This window comes from Microchirus variegatus, assembly GCF_963457635.1.
Source record: "Microchirus variegatus genome assembly, chromosome: 2".
NCBI classification, from domain to species: Eukaryota; Metazoa; Chordata; class Actinopteri; order Pleuronectiformes; family Soleidae; genus Microchirus; species Microchirus variegatus.
This window is the reverse complement of record NC_139803.1, coordinates 16065823-16084471: the sequence shown is the minus strand read 5'-3', so window position 1 is coordinate 16084471 and position 18649 is coordinate 16065823. Positions and strand designations below refer to the sequence as shown.

Genomic DNA, 18649 nt, shown 5'->3' with positions numbered 1-18649 from the left:
GGACAGCCTATTTTAAGACGCATGCAGAATAAGTTAGACAGAAAAAAGGAAAACAGTTAAACTGGTATCATCCCATTAAACATGTTTGGTCACACATTATTATCACAGGCAGCGAGTGTTAAATGTAAAAATCCCTCATGTCATTGCAGATTCCCCCTGCTCTCTCTCTCTCTCTCTTCCTTAGCAACTGCCCTGTGTATACTGAGCCCGGTCAGTGTCACAAGACCGACAGCATGACTACATTTTCCATAGAGGTGTGTGTGCACTGTACAGCTTTTTGGCATACACGATCATTTAAATTTACATTAATAAATCATGTATATTCTGGTAATTTTCTGTTAAAATGTGAATATCATGCAAGGATAGAGTTCAAACACAAACATACAATATGTTAAAGTTACCCAATTACAAGAGATTTAATAATTTAATATAATGGGGGAAGGTTTATTTTGTTTTATAGTGTCTGATCTGATTTATAATGGAGTTGCCCGGATGTGAGAGCAGATAAATGAATGTATTCCAGCTCCACTGGATCATATACATTATTTTAACGACTCACAGGACTTCGTCATCATCATCATCATCATCATCATCTTCGTATGCTTGCATGCTAATGACGTTGGTGGAAGGTGCGCGCGTGTGTACGTAACGGAACCACAGTGGACAAGAAAAGGCACGAGAAACACACACGCTGACGTCACAGGGCTGCGTCAAGTCAGCAGCAGGAAAGCCCGGAAGAGGCCGGAACTCGCCCGACTTTGCGCGTATTTAAAAATAATATCTATGTTGCTTTCGCTAAACATAATAACGTAAAAGTGTGACACGTAGTCCAGTAGTTAAGAGCGGCTCTCGCGTGTGACGTTTTTATGTCGCTTTAGGGTGAAAAATAAAACCAAAAAAATGTGTCGAAACGGTTTTATTGTGAAAGTCTGGCCTTACCGGAAGTAACAATCTGACGCTGACATGTAAGCACATCCTCAGCTGTGAGAGAACCGAGGACGAGAAATTATAATAGGAAGCCACGGAGCCGAAGAGGCGGATTAGACAGACTGTGTCGCCGCTCGTCGTTGTCGCTGTGTTATTACACGGTAACGTTCAGTGAGGAGATGTGAGTCACTCGGCGCCATTAAAGCGGTTCAATAAAGCGACCGTGGACTTGTCAGCTGCACAGTCTTGACTGACTTCACGCCGAAGAGGAGCTAAAACACAACCCTGTGATGTTTTCACGTTTACCAGTAAGTGTCCTCTGTTGACAATGCACAGACTACACATACACACATAACTGGGTGTACATATACAGTATTTTGTGTCTGTATATATAGGCTGTGTGGGTCGTGTCGTGGACATGTCAGCTGTTTGATGCGCATTCAATATCCGCCTGACAGAGCTGTAAGTTCGCTTGGCCACGTTATTGGGAGAAGTGGTTTAAAAGCTGTGTAATAATAACAGTATGGCGTCATTTAACCCACAATACTGTAATTAATATGCATCTAAACGTATGCTTGTTCGTGTAATATAGTCGCTCGGGAGACATACAACACGTTTCTGGCAGCTGAATGTGATGCATTCACGGACTGTAGGTAAAAAATGGTTTGAATGGGATGCTATGGCTTAACGCTCACTTAAAACACTTAGTCCTGCACGAGCGCACTTCTTCAACTGTACACACTTTTTTCTAAATGTTCCCCCTTTTTGTCCACCACCACTGTCCTCTCCCACGTAATCTCCATTCCGCCTTAACACACTGAACTACGCGAGTCAACCCGAGCCTCCTGGACCAGGCTTGAGATCGGCGATCTGAACGCATAATCCACTTTGGCAATTAACCTTTAACCGCTCCGAGATCAGTAAAGACAAGGTCACCCCTGGCTGCTGTTCTCGCCTCCTCCACTGTGCGCCGTATTTAAAAACCCTCTCACGCTGACTTTTATGTCCAGTCCGTGCATTGTCCGTGACAAAGACCACTGGTGCCCCCTAACTCAAACTATGATAAGAGGAGATAAAAACCCTGTGAGACAGAAACAAGAGCTCATGCATGTGCTGTGACAGCCTTAAGAGTTGATATTAAGTACAATTAATATACCTTCATGCATGCCAGATATCGGCATTAAAACTTTGCTTTGTAAAATGTAAAAAGTGATGTATAGACTGAAGCATTACTGTCTGACCCACATTAGGCCTGCAGCGATTCATTGATTATAAGAATAGTTGGGAATACATTTAGCAATTGGTTAAAATCAGTTAATCAGTATCTGTGTCTTTAAATTATAAATAAAAATAGACAACTTCTCTTGTTTAAGCGGCAAAATAATCAACAGATAAATCAGTTTAAAAAAAATAAGTGTTAGTCGCAGCCGTAGGTACATGTATTGTTGCTTAAGTTTGAAGTCTGCAGGGGTGTAAAAAAAACAACACTTTTGTCTGTGTTGTTGACAGAAATGCAAACTTTAAAGACTAACTTAAAAACAGTGTGCGATGTTGTGTGTTTTATGAAAAAAAAAGTACTAGTTTGTAATTATTTACAGAGAGTTATCACCCAACTTAACGCACGACTTTGAGTGAGAGACAAGGTGTTGGCTGTACTCTGTCTGTCCTTCAAGCATTCCTGTGGCTGTGACCTTTGGAGTGTGTCACGCAGTGTAAGGGGGAGGGTACTCCAGCAGTGTGCAGTAATTTGGATGCATACAGTGGGTTATATATTTTCGGTGTGTTATAAGTTTACACATGTGTTACCACAGAGGGGAGGGAGAAAAAAAGTGTGAATATAAATGTTTTGTCCGACATGTGTGGGGGACTGGCACTGCTATTATTAACAGCTTTTATGGCCACTGTGGCATTAGGAATAACACACCTGGCATTTAAATGGCAAGAAGAGATGAAAAGTAAGTGTCTTTCTTGACTTCAGTGTGTCATTTTGTTTTATTTCGCAGGTGTCCTGAAAACTGCAGACTTCAACCCAAGCAATAGCACCGAACTACCACCAGGGGTGAGAGAGAGAGGTACAGGCTTTAAAGATCTGGCTCACTAAACAGGTAACGCGCTCTCACATTGTCGTTTATGCAGATGAAATATTATATGCCGTTATGTTTCAACTCCTTATATATGTCCGTATATGGGTCGTCTCAATCAATATAATGTAATGACTTGAGCTGACAGCAGTCAAAGGACACAGTACAGTATGTGGAAGGAATAATGCACCAAGAACAATGGAGAGTGGTTTATTTAATAGTGTTGGCATTCTCAAATATTAAGAGTGGCCAGTGATAGAATCATAAACTGTGTATAGAAATGGATGTGGACTACATCCATTCATTTTGCAACCGGAAGACGGCATTTTTATATGTGGTCTTTGGATAGAATATGACACATTTCTGTTGAAATCAAGCAGTTCAAAAGCAGAAGCAGCTGCTACACAGACACCATAGACACTATATACCATTTGGTCTTTTGTTCTGAATTAATTACACGTGGACACATTGCAAGTGTGGGCTGTGGTTGCCCCCCCCCCCCCCCCCCCCATCAAATGATAAATGAGACACATGGAATGGAAAGGAGAAACGAGAGGTGATTGTGAGGAGAAAAGAGCAATCAAGGTATCAGGCTAAAGTACTCAGTGATAATAACCATAATTTAAGTGCTACTTGGGTTTGGGATACTGTATGCAGCATGGTGGGAAAATAATACGCTTCCAGCTGTGATTTGGATCCAGAGGAATCAAAAGTGGTGCCAAACACGAGGGGAAAGCCTGACGCCTGACATCAAGAAAATAAAATAAAAACTGACCAAGTGAGTCAGACGTTTCCATTTATGATGTGGACTTGTCAAATTCTGTCTGGCTTAAAATTGATGGCTATAATTCGCTGATAGTTCTATTAATAGCAGGATTTTATTTGGTGCCGTTTACCAATAAATTCTTAATAATCTGCAAAAGGAAATCAAGTGGCCTGGAAGACAAAATGACACTTCTGTATAGAGTCTGTTTAGAGCCTCACAACTAAATCTGTTGCATCACAGGAGGCTTTGACCAATCCCAGGACAGTGAAGAGAAAGACTACACTGCACCTACTTGGCAGAATGATCACACCTGCATCACTGGCCCCAACTGCCAATGTTGCAAATAAACCTTAAAAGGAGTCTAAAAACTGGACAATAAAAGCATTGAAATCTGTCTCATCAGCTGAAGGACAGGCTGACCAGTGGTTGGGTCATTGGTTTCCCCAGAGATCCTGCCTACTGCAGCTTTAATTATGGACATGCTTTATATTAGCCTTTGTTGAGTTTGCAATAGAAACTAGGGATGAGCTGATCTAATACTCAGTAACAGTACACACAGACTAGTGACAGTTATTTTCGATGTACTGAATCATTCAGTCAGTTAATTAAAAAGATTGGATTCAGTACTTCCTTCATGATCGGAGCACAGACTCAAACCGAAACACAGCAGCAGGGTCTGTGATGTTTTCAGCAGCGCTGTTGCTAAATACACCAGACTCCTCTGTTAAATATTCAGATTTTAGACATTCCCTTGCTAAATGTTGGAGATTAACCCACGTTCTCGGGATTGTTAAGTCTTTTTAACTGATCTATAGTTCAGCATTGTTCACTTTGATTACTTGTGTCAGACTTCTTCCTCATGCCTCTTCCTGTGACGGCAGTCTGATGACATATTAAACAGAATCGTCTCTATACTAAAAAAGTACCAGATACCAGGTACTATCGCTAATGGAAAAGCAAAATAACTGTGCCGTGCCGAGGCGAGTCGGGTCAAAATCCTTTCTGGATTGAAATCAGCGAGTCTCGCCAGTAGATGCCACTCATTCTCACATACTGGACCTTTAAAAGTAATATTTTAATTTTAATTTTAAAAAGGAGACTGATACTCGCACACTAAAAGTGGCATCTCTTAAGACCACATACTTTGCACAATATCACCTCAAAACAAATACCTGCTTCCCCCATTATAAGAACAGAATAGAGGTTAAGAAATTAATTAATTAAATAAGTAGATAAATAATTAAATAAATAAACAGTGACGTTTGCTGTCAGGTAATGTAATGCTGCTCATTGCATTGGCGTGTTTGAGCTCCAGCACATCCATCCGTTTATCGTTTACCAGCTGTTAGGGAAAGCCGATTGTAGCCCGGCCCATCAACCTGAGCCAAACACGAGCTAGCGGCGGCCGCTGGCAGTCTGGTCTGGAAGCGGACTCTCTCTGTGTCAAACCCGTGTCATGTTATCTCACCGTGGAGACGCTTAAGTCCTGTACTAGTCGCCGTTCTCAGGTAAGACGCGCTCTAGCCAAGGTTATTGAGACAAAAATAACCCACTGTCCCGGGAGGAGAGAGAGGTCAGTCAGGATTAGCGCTAGCTGCTGCTAGCCTAGTTAGCTACATGTAGGGCTAACCTACAGTAGTATGTTGTTGGTAGCGCTAATGCTAATGTTACCCCCAAACATGCTGGTACATCTAAGTACACGCGACACTTTTTTATGGCGAGTTAAACGGAGAAACGACGCACCCCAGTTGCTCACACAGCTTATATTTTGCGTTCACCAAAACAATAAAACAGCCATTCATCATTTTGGTGGTGTTTCAACATTTTAACCACAGTGAAAGCTGCTTCTTATTTGGTAAAGCAGATGTCGAAGTGGCCAGCGGTGCACATGGTACAGTCAGACAGACAGACCGGGATCTGTGCTGCTTTGAGAGACTGGGCTAGCTCATATCTGTCCTCCTGTATCATTAGTACTTATGACACTGACTCTTTCTCAGCACTTGTAAACTCAGGTTGAGTGAGGTAAACTTTAAACAGGGTTGTGACACCCCTGTCTCTTGTCAAACAGGACGACAATCAGGTCCACAAGGGCAAACTCCAGTTTAAGTGTAGGACTAGCAGCCACTATAGGATTGGGTAATCTGCCCTCGCAATAAATTTAAAATGATCAAAGCTCAATCAAGCAAGTTACTAAATCAGTGTCTCGATATCAGGTAAAAGGTCCTAATATATGCTTAATGTATCATGTGTAAAGCACACAAACTTCTATACCTTGTTTTTAGTGTATCTTGTGCATTAGCTTTGATTATATTTTGCTGTGTAGGTTGATAATTATATGTATTTGTGCAAAGATGTGATGGCATGTTATGTATGTAAATGTGTATTAACTGAAGAAAGCACTTGGAGAGTGCAAACCTTTGCAATATGTTATCCGTTTCCCACAGTGTCACTTCCCTATCTTTCAAGGTTAACCTTTTTTTTTTTCATGTTCATTATCTAAAAACTTAACCCATATCTGGCTAACTATTAAAATCAAATAATTTCTTCCTTGTGCCATAACCTACATCCCCAGGATATATCTCCAAATCCATATTTTACCTTTTGAGTTATGCTGCTTACAAACTGACTGACAAACAAACGGATGAACACCGTAAAAAGGACAGCCTCCTCGGTGAAGGTAATAATTCTGACAAACGGCTTCCAGCACAGATCACGACTCAGTCTGAGACTATTCAGGGTAAAGGCTAATGTGTGTAAAGGCTCTAAATGCATTTAGCTCACTGTGGTGAACTCTGCAGTTTAAAATATGAAAGTAAAACTGCAAGTACAGAGAGTCAAACTCCTTCCAAGTCTTACCCCAAATGCTGCTATTAAATCTCATCTTTATAAATGACACACATTTGTAAGAGTTTTTCAGACTTTTTTTCAGTTATGTATATATTACTGTATAATATATATACCAAACGCCCTGTCAGTCATCCAAACTAGTCTGTACCAAGCATTACAGCATAAATAGTATGTGCAGAATGAGTGACTGGAGCGTTGAAATGTCCATAAGCATGTTTTTGAAACACTTAATTATACAGCATGTACTCTATTGTAATACACTGCAACTGGATTATGAGCCCAGCTGATGCAACACAAAGTTGTTAAGAGGCTGGTAATTGCAGTATGCATGCTTGAGAAAATCACCATCTGGTCTTAACAGCATTAAAACTATTTAGACTGCATCTTCAATTGTTCAAAAGCAAACTTTTGCATTAAAGGGATAGTTCAGGTTTTTTGAAGTGTGGGCGTATGAGCCCATGACGCAGTCAGAGGTGATGGTGGCTAAATACACTGGACTCCTCTGTTAAATGTTGAGATTTTACACATTGTAGGAGATTAATATATGTTTTGGCATTGTTTGGTTTGATTCTTGTGTCAGACGTCGCACTCTTCCAGTGACAACACTTTCTGGCAATCAGTGTCTGTCCACGTCACATTTAGTATAGGCTCAGCTGGCTTGGAACCTCACCAGACCAGGTACTGAAAAAAGTACCATGTACTATTGCGATTGGAAAAGCAAAAAAAAGTTGTGTCGAGTCGTGCTGGAACTGTGTCGTAGAAAAGCGCCATTAGGCAGCCTCCTGTGACTGGAAGCTGAAGTTGATAAAAGGCCTATTCTCCCACACTAAAGTCCTTAGAGAAAATCAGCAGCATTTTTAGCTCGTATGGACACATCTGCTGCTGTTCTCCTGCAGCCTTGTTCGGTATGTTTTTGTCACTTAAGTTTGAACAAATGATTTCAAATGGCAAAGCCACAAAATTACTAATTTGAACTTAATGGTGGAGGCAACAATGGATCGGAAACTACTTATGTGATGTTAAATCAATGATTTTTCCTCGATGGACTTTGGTGCCGTGAGAGCACCGTTTAAAACAGTGACACAAGAATGTTTTCCTTGTATGAAAGCCATGTTTGATATAATAATTAATTTTAGTTGATCGTAGAGATTCACTGCAGGGTAGTGTGGGTTGATTTTTTTAATTAGTGGGATGCAAAGTGCATTCAGGTGCCCACACAGTCTGAGTGACAGGTTCACAGAAAATGCAGGTCTGAGAACTGCATGGCTGACATGAAAACATGCATGGCTAAAGCTGAAACTAATTTGAGTTTTTAAGCCTTCCTTTTGAGGACATGAAAAACTGAATGGATGTTCTGATGGCCTATTGATGTAGGAGAATGTCTCCTGGTGCTGCTCTTGGCCAGACTGATTCTGACAGATGGGCTGTGCGTTTTGCGTGTGAGAGTGGGATTGGGAGCCACTGTGGGGTCAAAGAGCAATGGTGCACAACACTAAGCTAATGGTATGAGAAGTGGAAAAGAAACGTTAATTCATTAATAGGGCTGGCTGTGATACAATACTTGAATATTGGTGCTGGTCTGATACTAGTGCAGTATAATCCAAATCAACCCCTAAAATCATATAAATGCTTCACTGTCAGTGTCATGTGACCAGAATGTGAGTAAGAGGTGAGGCACATGAAGTAATCAAGTCAGCTGTGTAGACTTCCTTTAAAGAAATAAATAAAAAGCAGCATTATATATATACAGAAATGGCTGTTTAAGATTAGGTAGCATATGCATCAGAACTCCTGTATTATTAATGGCTTGGTAGGTGTTAACCAACTGTATCAAATTTTGTTGGTAGATAATACTCACCATTGTGATTTCTGTTTTGGTATCTGCAAGAAAAAGTGGTATCAAGCCAGCCCAAGGAATAATTCCTAATGGGAATTACAGAGTTCTTGAATCACCTTCGATGCTTTGAGTGACACATCGCCTGTACAGTCTGTGGTTGTTGTGAAACCCAGTGAAAGTGACCCTGAACAAACGACCAGAAACACAACTGATTAAAGTTACACTGACTGCAAGACAGCCAAGAACATCATCATCAACAACAACAACAAAAGACTTGCTGTGGTACATACTGGCAAAATATACACTATCTCTTATGCGCCATCTGCGGGTCTGTGTTGCTGCCCACCTTGGAACTGTGATCACTGTTGCAGCCCCAAGGGCAGCACACAGCGGTGTTCCAGTGTTTGTAGCTGCTGTGATTCTGCTTCAGGCAACTGTTTTACAGGGAGATAAAGGAGGATCATGACCTATAAGTTTGCACCAACAACTTAAACAACAAAAAGCTGAGAAACTGTTGTGGCTATAACAATACACTGTAATTCTGGACCTGTGGGTCTGTAGTTTAATCCGTTCATTGATAATTGATTAATCATTTCCTAATTATGTTCATTATGTTAGATTTTTCAGGTGAAGTTGTAAGGGGCCGAATTTGAAAAAGTGCAGTGTCTATATAAAGTAATTGGCAGGTAAGCCATTGTGTTACTGCCTAACTTAAAACATAAATTATGTCAAACAGGAAAACCTTGGCTCTGTGCGTGAGCATGACGACCTTGTGGTCACCTTGGAAAGACTCAGAACTGTGGGGAGGGTTTCAGGGCTATATACTTTATTTCTAGTTGTAAAAAAATCTTCGTTTAATGCTTTTAAGCATTTCTGAGGAACACAATGGCACAGAAAGACACAGACTTACGATCTGCTGAAGAATAAAAGAAGGGAATTGCAAGACCTATATAATAATAATAAAAATACAGTTATTTAGTACATTTCATAGTCCATGCTGGAAAGATAAATGACCACCATGTGAAATAACCAGGACACACCTGGGTGAAATCCTTATCTGGTTTTGTGTAATTCAGATTATTTTCCTTTTTCTTCCTACTGTAAGTGTAAGTGTAAACAGCAGTTGGTGTATAGCTAGTTATGGAAACTAGTACTACTGGCACGTTTCCATCCATCCTCTTTCAGTCCAAATGAGTGAGTGTGGTGGTATGAAGATAGCTTTAAAGATGACTTGATGCCACTTTTTTATATCACAACCTTGATTATCGACTGGTTCTGATATCAGTCCGATGCAGAAATCTTTTACACTGCTAAGCTGTCAGTAGAAAATTTGTGCCGGTGCGTTTACCACCTCGCCATAACCCAAATAACACCTTTCTTCTTTCAGTTAAAAATAAGTCCACACAGCTGACAGAATGACCGCAGTGTGGCAGACATGTGCAGCCCTCACTCACATTCTGGTCACAAGACATTGATGGCTCATGTCTCTTTTTACAGCCTGTGCCAAAAAGGTTTATGTATTTTCCGGTTTTTCTTGTTACAATATCCAATACAGTGATTTTGACCAGTATCTGATCATCTCTAACAAAAATGTCATCCAAAAAAAGTCCTTTAACTGGAATTATTTGACCTTTCTTTAATGTCTCCCCTCTAGACGTCATGTCTTCCAGGGACCGTCGGTCAGATGTCTACATAAAGGCAGAACCGAGTAGCCCCGAGGGAGGAGGGGGAGGTCGCATCAGTCCTGGCGGAGCCTCCTCGGACTCCTCTCAAAGTGGAACCAGAGGAGACGGCACCAAGCGGTACTCGCCGCCGCTCTACACGCCGGCGCTGCGTTGCCACTTCAAAGACGAGGGAGGTGATGGAGCAGAGGAGGGCTCCACTGGAAACGGAGCGGGGCGATGCAAGTACGCCCTCAGCACGTTACCCAAGAGGCTCTGCTTAGTATGTGGAGATGTGGCTTCAGGTTACCACTATGGTGTGGCATCCTGTGAGGCCTGCAAGGCATTCTTCAAGAGGACCATTCAAGGTTTGTTAAACTTAAGTGTCTGCATATCTGAACCAGCAGTGACCAGTTGTAGAAATTAAATCTTGTTAAATTGGACACTGACTGCTCTCTCCTGTGTTATAGTGATTGGTTTTTCATGTATTTTAAATTGGGATTTGTCCACAGTTCAGAATATATGTTCTGCCATGTCTTCATAATAGTTTCCACAAATCCAATCCAATCCAATTGATCTATAAAGCACATTTAAAAAAACAACAGCAGTTTACCAAAGGCTTTTATTAACCGCTCAACCATAAGAGCAGATTTAGTTACATTGCAATATGGGGGATTAGGTAAATTGAACACTCTAAATTGACCATAGGTGTGATGGACTGGCGAACTGTCGCCCTGTGACCCTCATGTGGAGGATAAAGCGGTAGAAGATGGATGATTAAATCTGTGAAAAGAATGTATTTAGTGAGCACTAATGCTATTATGAAGTATGTCATAACAAGGCAGTTTTTATTTATAAAGCATTTCATTTGTACAAAGAGGTGGATTGAAGGCACTCTTAACACATAGCATAAGAAACAGTGATTGAAAAGAAGACCAGAATCAAAGTATAATCATTAATAAAAAAAAATGTAATGTGAAAGAAGCCAAACTAAATGGAATTAAAAAGGGAAATTATACAAATAATGTAAAATAATAAGAATATAATGCGTCTCAGTGACCCCTCTAATCTACACTTACTGTATGTCATGTAATAGCAGTCAGAATGGTGTTTATTTTAATCGAAAAGGATTAATGCATTCATCGGAAGTGAGATTTCTCATGTTTCTGCTGCGCTTGAAATGCCTTGAGAAATCCGGCAGTGATAAAGGACCCACATCACGTCTTAATGGTATTATTCTTTGTCATGCCTCAGCACACCGTCACTACAACCACTCCATCTAGTTTATACTGGGCTGTTAAACAAAAATCTCAGTCACGTAGCACAGGCTGCACAATGCATACTGTTGCGATGGAACATTTTGTTGGCAGGCAGGCGTAGACTACGTTTAAAGGGTCTAGGGATGGACAGGTTGAAGGTTGGAGGTGGAATATCATTCATGTCTGTAAGTCTCAATCATCCTCTCAACCTTTTCTTCTATCCCTTTAAAGGTAACATTGAATACAGCTGTCCAGCATCAAATGAGTGTGAGATCACCAAAAGGCGTCGAAAGGCTTGCCAGGCATGCCGCTTCACCAAGTGCCTCAAAGTAGGCATGCTGAAGGAGGGTGAGTGGTGTCCTCGGCCTGTCAGTGAATAGTTATTTTAATCATGTTTATTCTGTTTTTTTCCAGCATTCATCACAATAACTCGTACGTCTCACCCATGCAGGAGTTCGTCTGGACAGGGTCAGAGGTGGAAGACAGAAGTACAAAAGGCGTCCAGAGGTGGAGAACGCAACGTACCAGAGTGCTCCTCTACCATTGATGAAGGAGAATGAAAAAGGTGGGGTTAGCTTTTTATGACATGTTTTTTATGGTTTTAATATTAACTGTAGGTGCCACTATTGCAACATCACAAAAGTGGAGCCAGCTCACACTAGATTTGACATTAGACTTTGGTTTAAGGATTGTTTTATTGCTTCTTTTCTGTGGTTAGAAGTGTGCTGCTGCTGCTAGGCCGTTAATTGCTGGTTAACACCATATTTTTACTACAGCAGCTTTAAAAACAATATAAAAGTGGTCTGTTTATTTGTGACCCCTTCCTTTCCTTTGCCTCCCCTGAGTGAGATGTGAAACATCAAGTGGTAAGAGCATAAAAAGGAATACACAAATGCTTTAAACCCTTTGGATTGAAAAGGGCACCATCTACTGGCAACAAAGAAATCTACAGTCAGAGAGAAAGAGGATGTTACTGCTGAAGTGATGACACTCCTGTGTGCCATGATGTAAAAACATGCCTTTGGTGTAGGGATTGAGCAGTACACAAAGTGAGACAAACATCAGTTTTAGATGGAATAGGCATCTGCAAGATAAAATAGATTTAAGCAGTTGTGGATTTTATTTGGTGAGACATTTATTAAGTGGCTGTGTCTGGTAGACATGTCTCAAGCTGGATTTCAACTAAGGGGGCCATTAACTCAACAATCAGCAAGTCTCAAGCTAACCCATGAAATGATACGATTGCGTTTGGCGTCACAGGTTCCTCCAACATCATCGTCTCTCACCTCCTAGTGGCAGAGCCGGAGAAGTTATTCGCCATGCCCGACCCTCTGCAGCCCGACACAGCCCAGCGGACGCTCACCACCCTCTGTGACCTCGCCGACCGCGAGCTGGTGGTCATCATCGGATGGGCCAAACACATTCCAGGTAAGGGGGCGCAGAGAGTGGAGTAACAGGCAGTGGAAGTGACAGCAGGTGGAAGAGATGCAGCGATCCAGTCTCTCTGACCTGGGAGGAAACATGCTTTGTCATATTTCAATCGGGCTTTGAATTTTTTTAGAACAAGAATACTAAAGATTATAAATGGCCTGTGTGAACTTGATTCTGCTGACATTGTGAAGGTTAGAGGTACAACAAAATCAAGTGTTAAAAATAAAATCCATCAGATTAAATCAAAAGCAAATACAGTAAATTAACTTGTGTGTATTTGCGCGAGTCCGCTTGTGTGTGTGTGTTCGGAGAGCAGATGCAGGATTCAGAGGGCTCAATTATTATTTATCAATTTCTCTCTGCATATATAGTTCAGTGAATGGCCCATGGCCAAGCGGAAACTTGGCTTGTAATTAATGTGCACTCTTAGACGATTCCATGGAATCACTATGAATGTTCTGGGTATTGATTTTTTTCTGTAGTCTTGCTCGAGAAATAAGGATGCACTTAAAAATCTAATTGTTTCCCACCTCTTCTTTTTCCTTCTTTGCTGTTTCAGAGACATTTGCTGTTGCAGGACTGTCTCCTCACATCTGCTATTGTTGTCCCCCCCCCCCCACCTCTGTCTGTATTACAAGCTGGAGTTGCATAACCAGCTGACAAAAGACCCCGGGTTTACTTTGGCATAAAGTGTGAGCACTGCCAGTTCCATTCATAATCTCGTGTTCTTCTTCTGTGCAGGCTTCCTGTCACTTTCCCTCGCAGACCAGATGTCTGTGCTGCAGTCGGTGTGGCTGGAGGTGCTGGTGCTGGGCGTCGCGTACCGCTCGCTCGGCTGCGAGGACGAGGTGGTGTTCGCGGAGGATTTCGTCCTCGACGAGGAGATGTCGCGCATCGCAGGGCTGACGGAGCTAAACGCAGCAATTAGTCAACTCGCTCGTCGCTTCCGCTCGCTAAATGTGGACCGGGAGGAATTTGTCATGCTTAAAGCTATCGCACTGACTAACTCAGGTACAATTTGTTGCGTGTTTGTATTTTTACTTGGGTCTTCATCATGTGTGGTATATTCTTTATCTATTTAATTTGTCATGAACAGACCAAAACAGGCTCTGCACATATTAATATACAGCAGAGCAGTCCGCGACCCAGTCAGAACAAGGAACCCTTGTGCTTGGAGTTTCATGTTCTCCTTTTTCTCCAGGTTCTCTGGTTTCCTCACAGTCCAAAAAGATGCAATATGGCGATTAGGCAAATTTGACACTCTAAACTGACCTTAGTTGCGAGTGTGAAAGTGGATGTTTATCTCTCTATGTGGTGTACACCGCCTATCACCCTACATCAGCTGAGATTGGCGCAGCACCCTCCTGCGGAGGATAAAGCGGTAGAAAATGGATGGATATTATGTTATTTCATAAATTTTACCTGACCTAATCCTGTAAATTCTCATTCCTGGTCATATTTTAATCCATATGTTGATGTTCTCTCTCCAGACTCTGTTTACATTGAGGATATGGAGGCTGTGCAGAAGCTGAGGGACCTCCTCCATCAGGCGCTGCTGGAGCTGGAGTGTCAGCGGCGCCCGGACGACCCCCAGCGCGCAGGACGCCTCCTCTTAACGTTGCCTCTCCTCCGGCAAACTGCCGGCCGAGCCCTTACCACGTTCTACAGCATCAAAACCCGCGGAGGTGTACCCATGCACAAACTGTTCCTGGAGATGCTGGAAGCCATGATGGACTCTCCCTAGAGCAGAGAATCGGCAGAGGCTGAGAGGACGTGATGGAAAAGACCCAACAGAGATCTGATCTTCTAAAGTAGATGAGCGATGTAAGAGAAAGGACAGTTGTGGGAGAGAGTTAATGAAAATGATCCTACATGAAGAAAGAAAAAGAATACAACAAAAGAAAAAAAAGAAAAACTTGTGTATCGTCTCTAAGTGGGAATGCACTGCTTAGAATAAGATGTAACTGCCAAACTGCAGTTAAAGGCTTCAAGATCCCCAGAGTGACAACACATCAATCCCTAAATAGTTTCAACTATTTCCATGGCGTGCTCCCTCACGGCATCAGTCTGCGCTTGTGCAGCCACTGAAGAACACTTAGACACCTAAGAACAGACTGCGACGACACGGTTCCCTGAACTTTTTAAATGATAACGCAGCATTTACTCATGAAAGCCATGATGAAATGTTTGGCAAAACATGACTTGAGGGATGCAGCGTGGTGTCAGATTGATGTGCACATGGAGTGCTTGTATTAACTATACTTTAGTGTGCCATTGTAGGCAAATTCATAGGAATTACTTGCAATATGTTAAAAGCAATATAAACGACTTCATTAGTGTCTGTTGCAATTTAAAATGTGGATAAAAATGGTGAGACCTCTAGTTGTGTGTGTGTGTTTGTGTACATCAGTAGTTCTCCACTCTCAGGACCCCAGGTGCTAGCTTCTAGCGGAGAGCCAGCTTTGGGTCATTGATGCCAGGTGAGTTGGCGTGAATAAAAATAAACCTGGTTAAAGAGAACGGCAGCAGCAGCAGCACATTTTGGGGTTTAAATGCTGGAATTGAGAACCACTGGTGTACGTAGTAGGAGCAGGATTCTATACGAAGTTGATTTGTAGTCCAAGGAGAAGAGCATATGAAGACTGTGTACTCGTAACATGTTCCTCTTGGAAGGTCATGTTTCGTCAGTGTTGTATGTAAATCCCTTTGACACACAAAGAGGTGGCTTCCATATATGGAGGCATGTGCGTACGTGTGCAGTCAAAACCAATGAGCTACACTGAAATCAGGGAAGAATGCAGCTCTGACATGAAAGCCAGTGTGGCAACATAAGTGGTTAGAATTTTTTTTTAAATTATTATTTAAAATCATCTCCTCCACTAGATCCAACCATTTTTATTGTCTGTGCTGTTAAAAAAAAGACAAATCCGACTGTCATGTGTGGGATGTAACGTATAACACTAATCCATGATGTATAATTTATAGGTTTTATGCTGCCTTTTCTGCAGCAGCATAAAAGGTTTCTGTACGTAGAGACGCGTCGAACTTGAACTTGTTAGTGCCCCTCGAAAGGGCTGCAGGCAACGAGAAATGCAACATGCGCAACATTTTTTGGATGTTGAGACCTTTTTCTGACTGCGTTCTTTTAAGTCCCACTCGCTGTACAGCAGGTTTGTATACTTGCAATATAAATGACGGTTATAGTGCGCTTCAGCTGCAGCGTCTGACGGCAAAAAAAAAAGAATCCGATCCCTGAAAACAATAACGTCCACGTCTTTTAGCCATGTACAGTTCCGTTTTAAAAAGGCAGAAACATGCCGTTTATAGTGAAAGATGAAAAGCCAGCACGTTCTTCAACTTCCCCACGTTTGTAAAGACTTGAAAAAGACTTCTTTTTTTTTTTACGTTTTCCTTTCTGGGATTTAAAAGGTGTTTTATTGACATTGTGACGCACTGTTGTGGGTTTGGTATTGGAATGAAGCTCTTCATTCATGGTTTTCAATGCAAATCGTTTTTCTTACGTGCAGCCGTTGTGTGTTTTTTTGAAAAGCTGATGGTCACTTAGGGATCACTTTAGATGCACAGTGAGGTTACAGGGGGAGGGGGTGGGCGAGCAAAAACCACATGGCCACATTCAAATTTGAGTATTCGGTACGTTTCAATGTCCTGTTGTCTTTCGCAGCTGTTTTCGTACAGGATTGTGTATTCCGCAGGATTGATGGTGCAAATTGAAGACAGCACACAAGATTTTTCCAATTCACTGATTGCTTACATAGTCCTAAATTCCTACATGATTATAACTCTAATTCGTTTACTAACCGAATTTCCCGAATAGTGATCAGATTTCTGAAACGAACAAACACATACGACACACGCCTGGGTTGAACTAAAGCTTTTAAATCTTTGTCTGTCACGCAAAGGGTAACTTTTTTCTTTCATTAGCATACAAACATGTTTTAGGTACGCTGGTTTGAGCTAAAGGCGGGTTGATGTGCATTGGCACTGTTTAAAATACTTTTTTTTTTTTTAAAGAGTCATTTGTAGTTTCTATTAAATATGTATGCATTAATATAAATGAGCAATACAATAAAGTACCAAACCTCACACATTTCCTTGTATAGCCACAGTGTACATTTAACATTACCAGTTATAATGAAGAATAGCTACTAAGCGTTATATTATTTAGACGTTCAAATCAATGTTTGTATTTTGAAAGACTATTTAAATGATTAAATTCTATTTTTTACTCAATTTACTGTTATTTGTTGACACTGCTTTATTTTTTCTGTGTGATATTGGCTGTGAATTTCTGTGTAGGCTACTTTTTTTTTCTTTTTCCATTTTAGAGAAAACGGTTCGATGTCCTTGTCTAAACATGTCCACATAAAAACATCACTGTGAAAAAAAAAAGAAAAAGAAAGTGAGATCTTCCACTGCCTGTCACAGGGAGTGGACTATTGTAGGTGCTTTGTGTTGTGTAATAAACGGACACACCACCACCACAGCATATCACTGGTCTCGTCTCTCACTGTGGACAGTTTGTGGTTTTTTTGTGTGTTTGTGTGTGCTGCTTCTTTTGTTGTATGAGGGTGGTACGATCATGTTGAAACTATCAACTTCACAAGGTTTTAACTTTTAGAAAGTGACGATTTTTTGACGCAAGCTTAACTTATGACAAATTGCATGTCACAATTATCCTATCCAATAGTAATAATAAAGAATAATGGTAAGTAACACGTTTTTTTTGCATCAGGAATAATATTTTTAGTCAACAAATGTAAGATATTAAATCAATTTACATCAAACTCTATGCATTATGAATCTTGAGGTCCTGGAATGACTGGAAAGAAACAGGCTCCCCCTTGTGGCTGTTAGACAGCATTTTAAGTTACTCATTAAATATAAACAATGTTGTCCATTCATAATTATCCTGATAATGGAAATCAGAACATAATAAAATGAGTGTTGTGCGTGTATTTTAATCCTGGTGCATGATGAAATAGTATTAACGAAGTCCATCTGATGCATACAGAACAAGTATTATTTAATACTTAATTGTGCTAATATTAGGGTAATATTATTAGGTTTTTCTGTGACTGTTAGTGTGCTTAAAACAGGACAGAGATTATAGGCCTGGAACTGATACAGTATTATAATTATAATAATAATAATAATAATAATAATATGATTTCCATATCCACTGCTGGTTTACATTGGCAAATATTTGGACAGATCAGACAAAATCATCACACTGTCATCTTACCTAATGTAATTGATTGACATTGACAGTGCTTATCACCTACAGTTAAACCACAGGTTTTCAGCATCTGAGGGGCATTGCCTCACTGCACTTAAATGCACAGTATGTAATTTCCTCTGAGCGTGTCAATCAAAACTATAATTAAAAGGCTTCGATTGGTGATGTCATGAAGCAGCATGGGATCATGGGAATTGCTGTCTCATCTGGTCCCTCTATCTGTTTGTGCTTTATGGGTCGAGGTTTGTTGAAGAACATACATTCTAAAGTGCATTATGTGCATTGTTACATATATATTCACACATATATCTTTTTAATCAATTAAAAAATAAAATGGGCGCCAATTAGTTAAAGCATTGTGACTTTTACCCATTTTGACTGCTAGTAATATTATTACTGCTATATACTATATTTTATTTTGTCAACACTTTAATTTGTAAATGTTTGTCTTTATTTAATAACAATTCATGTGAAATTTGTGTCCCCTTGTCCTTTTTGCACAAGAAAAAAACCCAACCTTGTATAAAAAAAGTAACTTTTACTGTACTAAATTGTACACAAGCACCTTTTTTTCAACTTTAAC

At 40.7% G+C, this 18649-nt stretch overlaps 1 protein-coding gene across 2 annotated transcripts; it reads left to right on the top strand.

Moving 5' to 3' along the window:
* Window positions 1-1040: 1040 nt before the first annotated feature.
* Window positions 1041-17117, top strand: esrra (estrogen-related receptor alpha). 2 transcript variants are annotated; one of them, XM_083908383.1, is made up of 9 exons: window positions 1041-1235; window positions 1323-1389; window positions 2931-3032; window positions 10113-10487; window positions 11610-11726; window positions 11830-11943; window positions 12639-12806; window positions 13551-13820; window positions 14300-17117. In XM_083908383.1, the coding sequence occupies exons 4-9, from the start codon at window positions 10118-10120 to the stop codon at window positions 14551-14553; spliced, it is 1293 nt and encodes a 430-aa protein (XP_083764509.1). In that variant the 5' UTR covers window positions 1041-1235; window positions 1323-1389; window positions 2931-3032; window positions 10113-10117; the 3' UTR covers window positions 14554-17117. The 2 variants fall into 2 exon arrangements, with proteins under 2 accessions (XP_083764509.1, XP_083764510.1); XM_083908384.1 differs by lacking the exon at window positions 1323-1389.
* Window positions 17118-18649: the final 1532 nt, after the last annotated feature.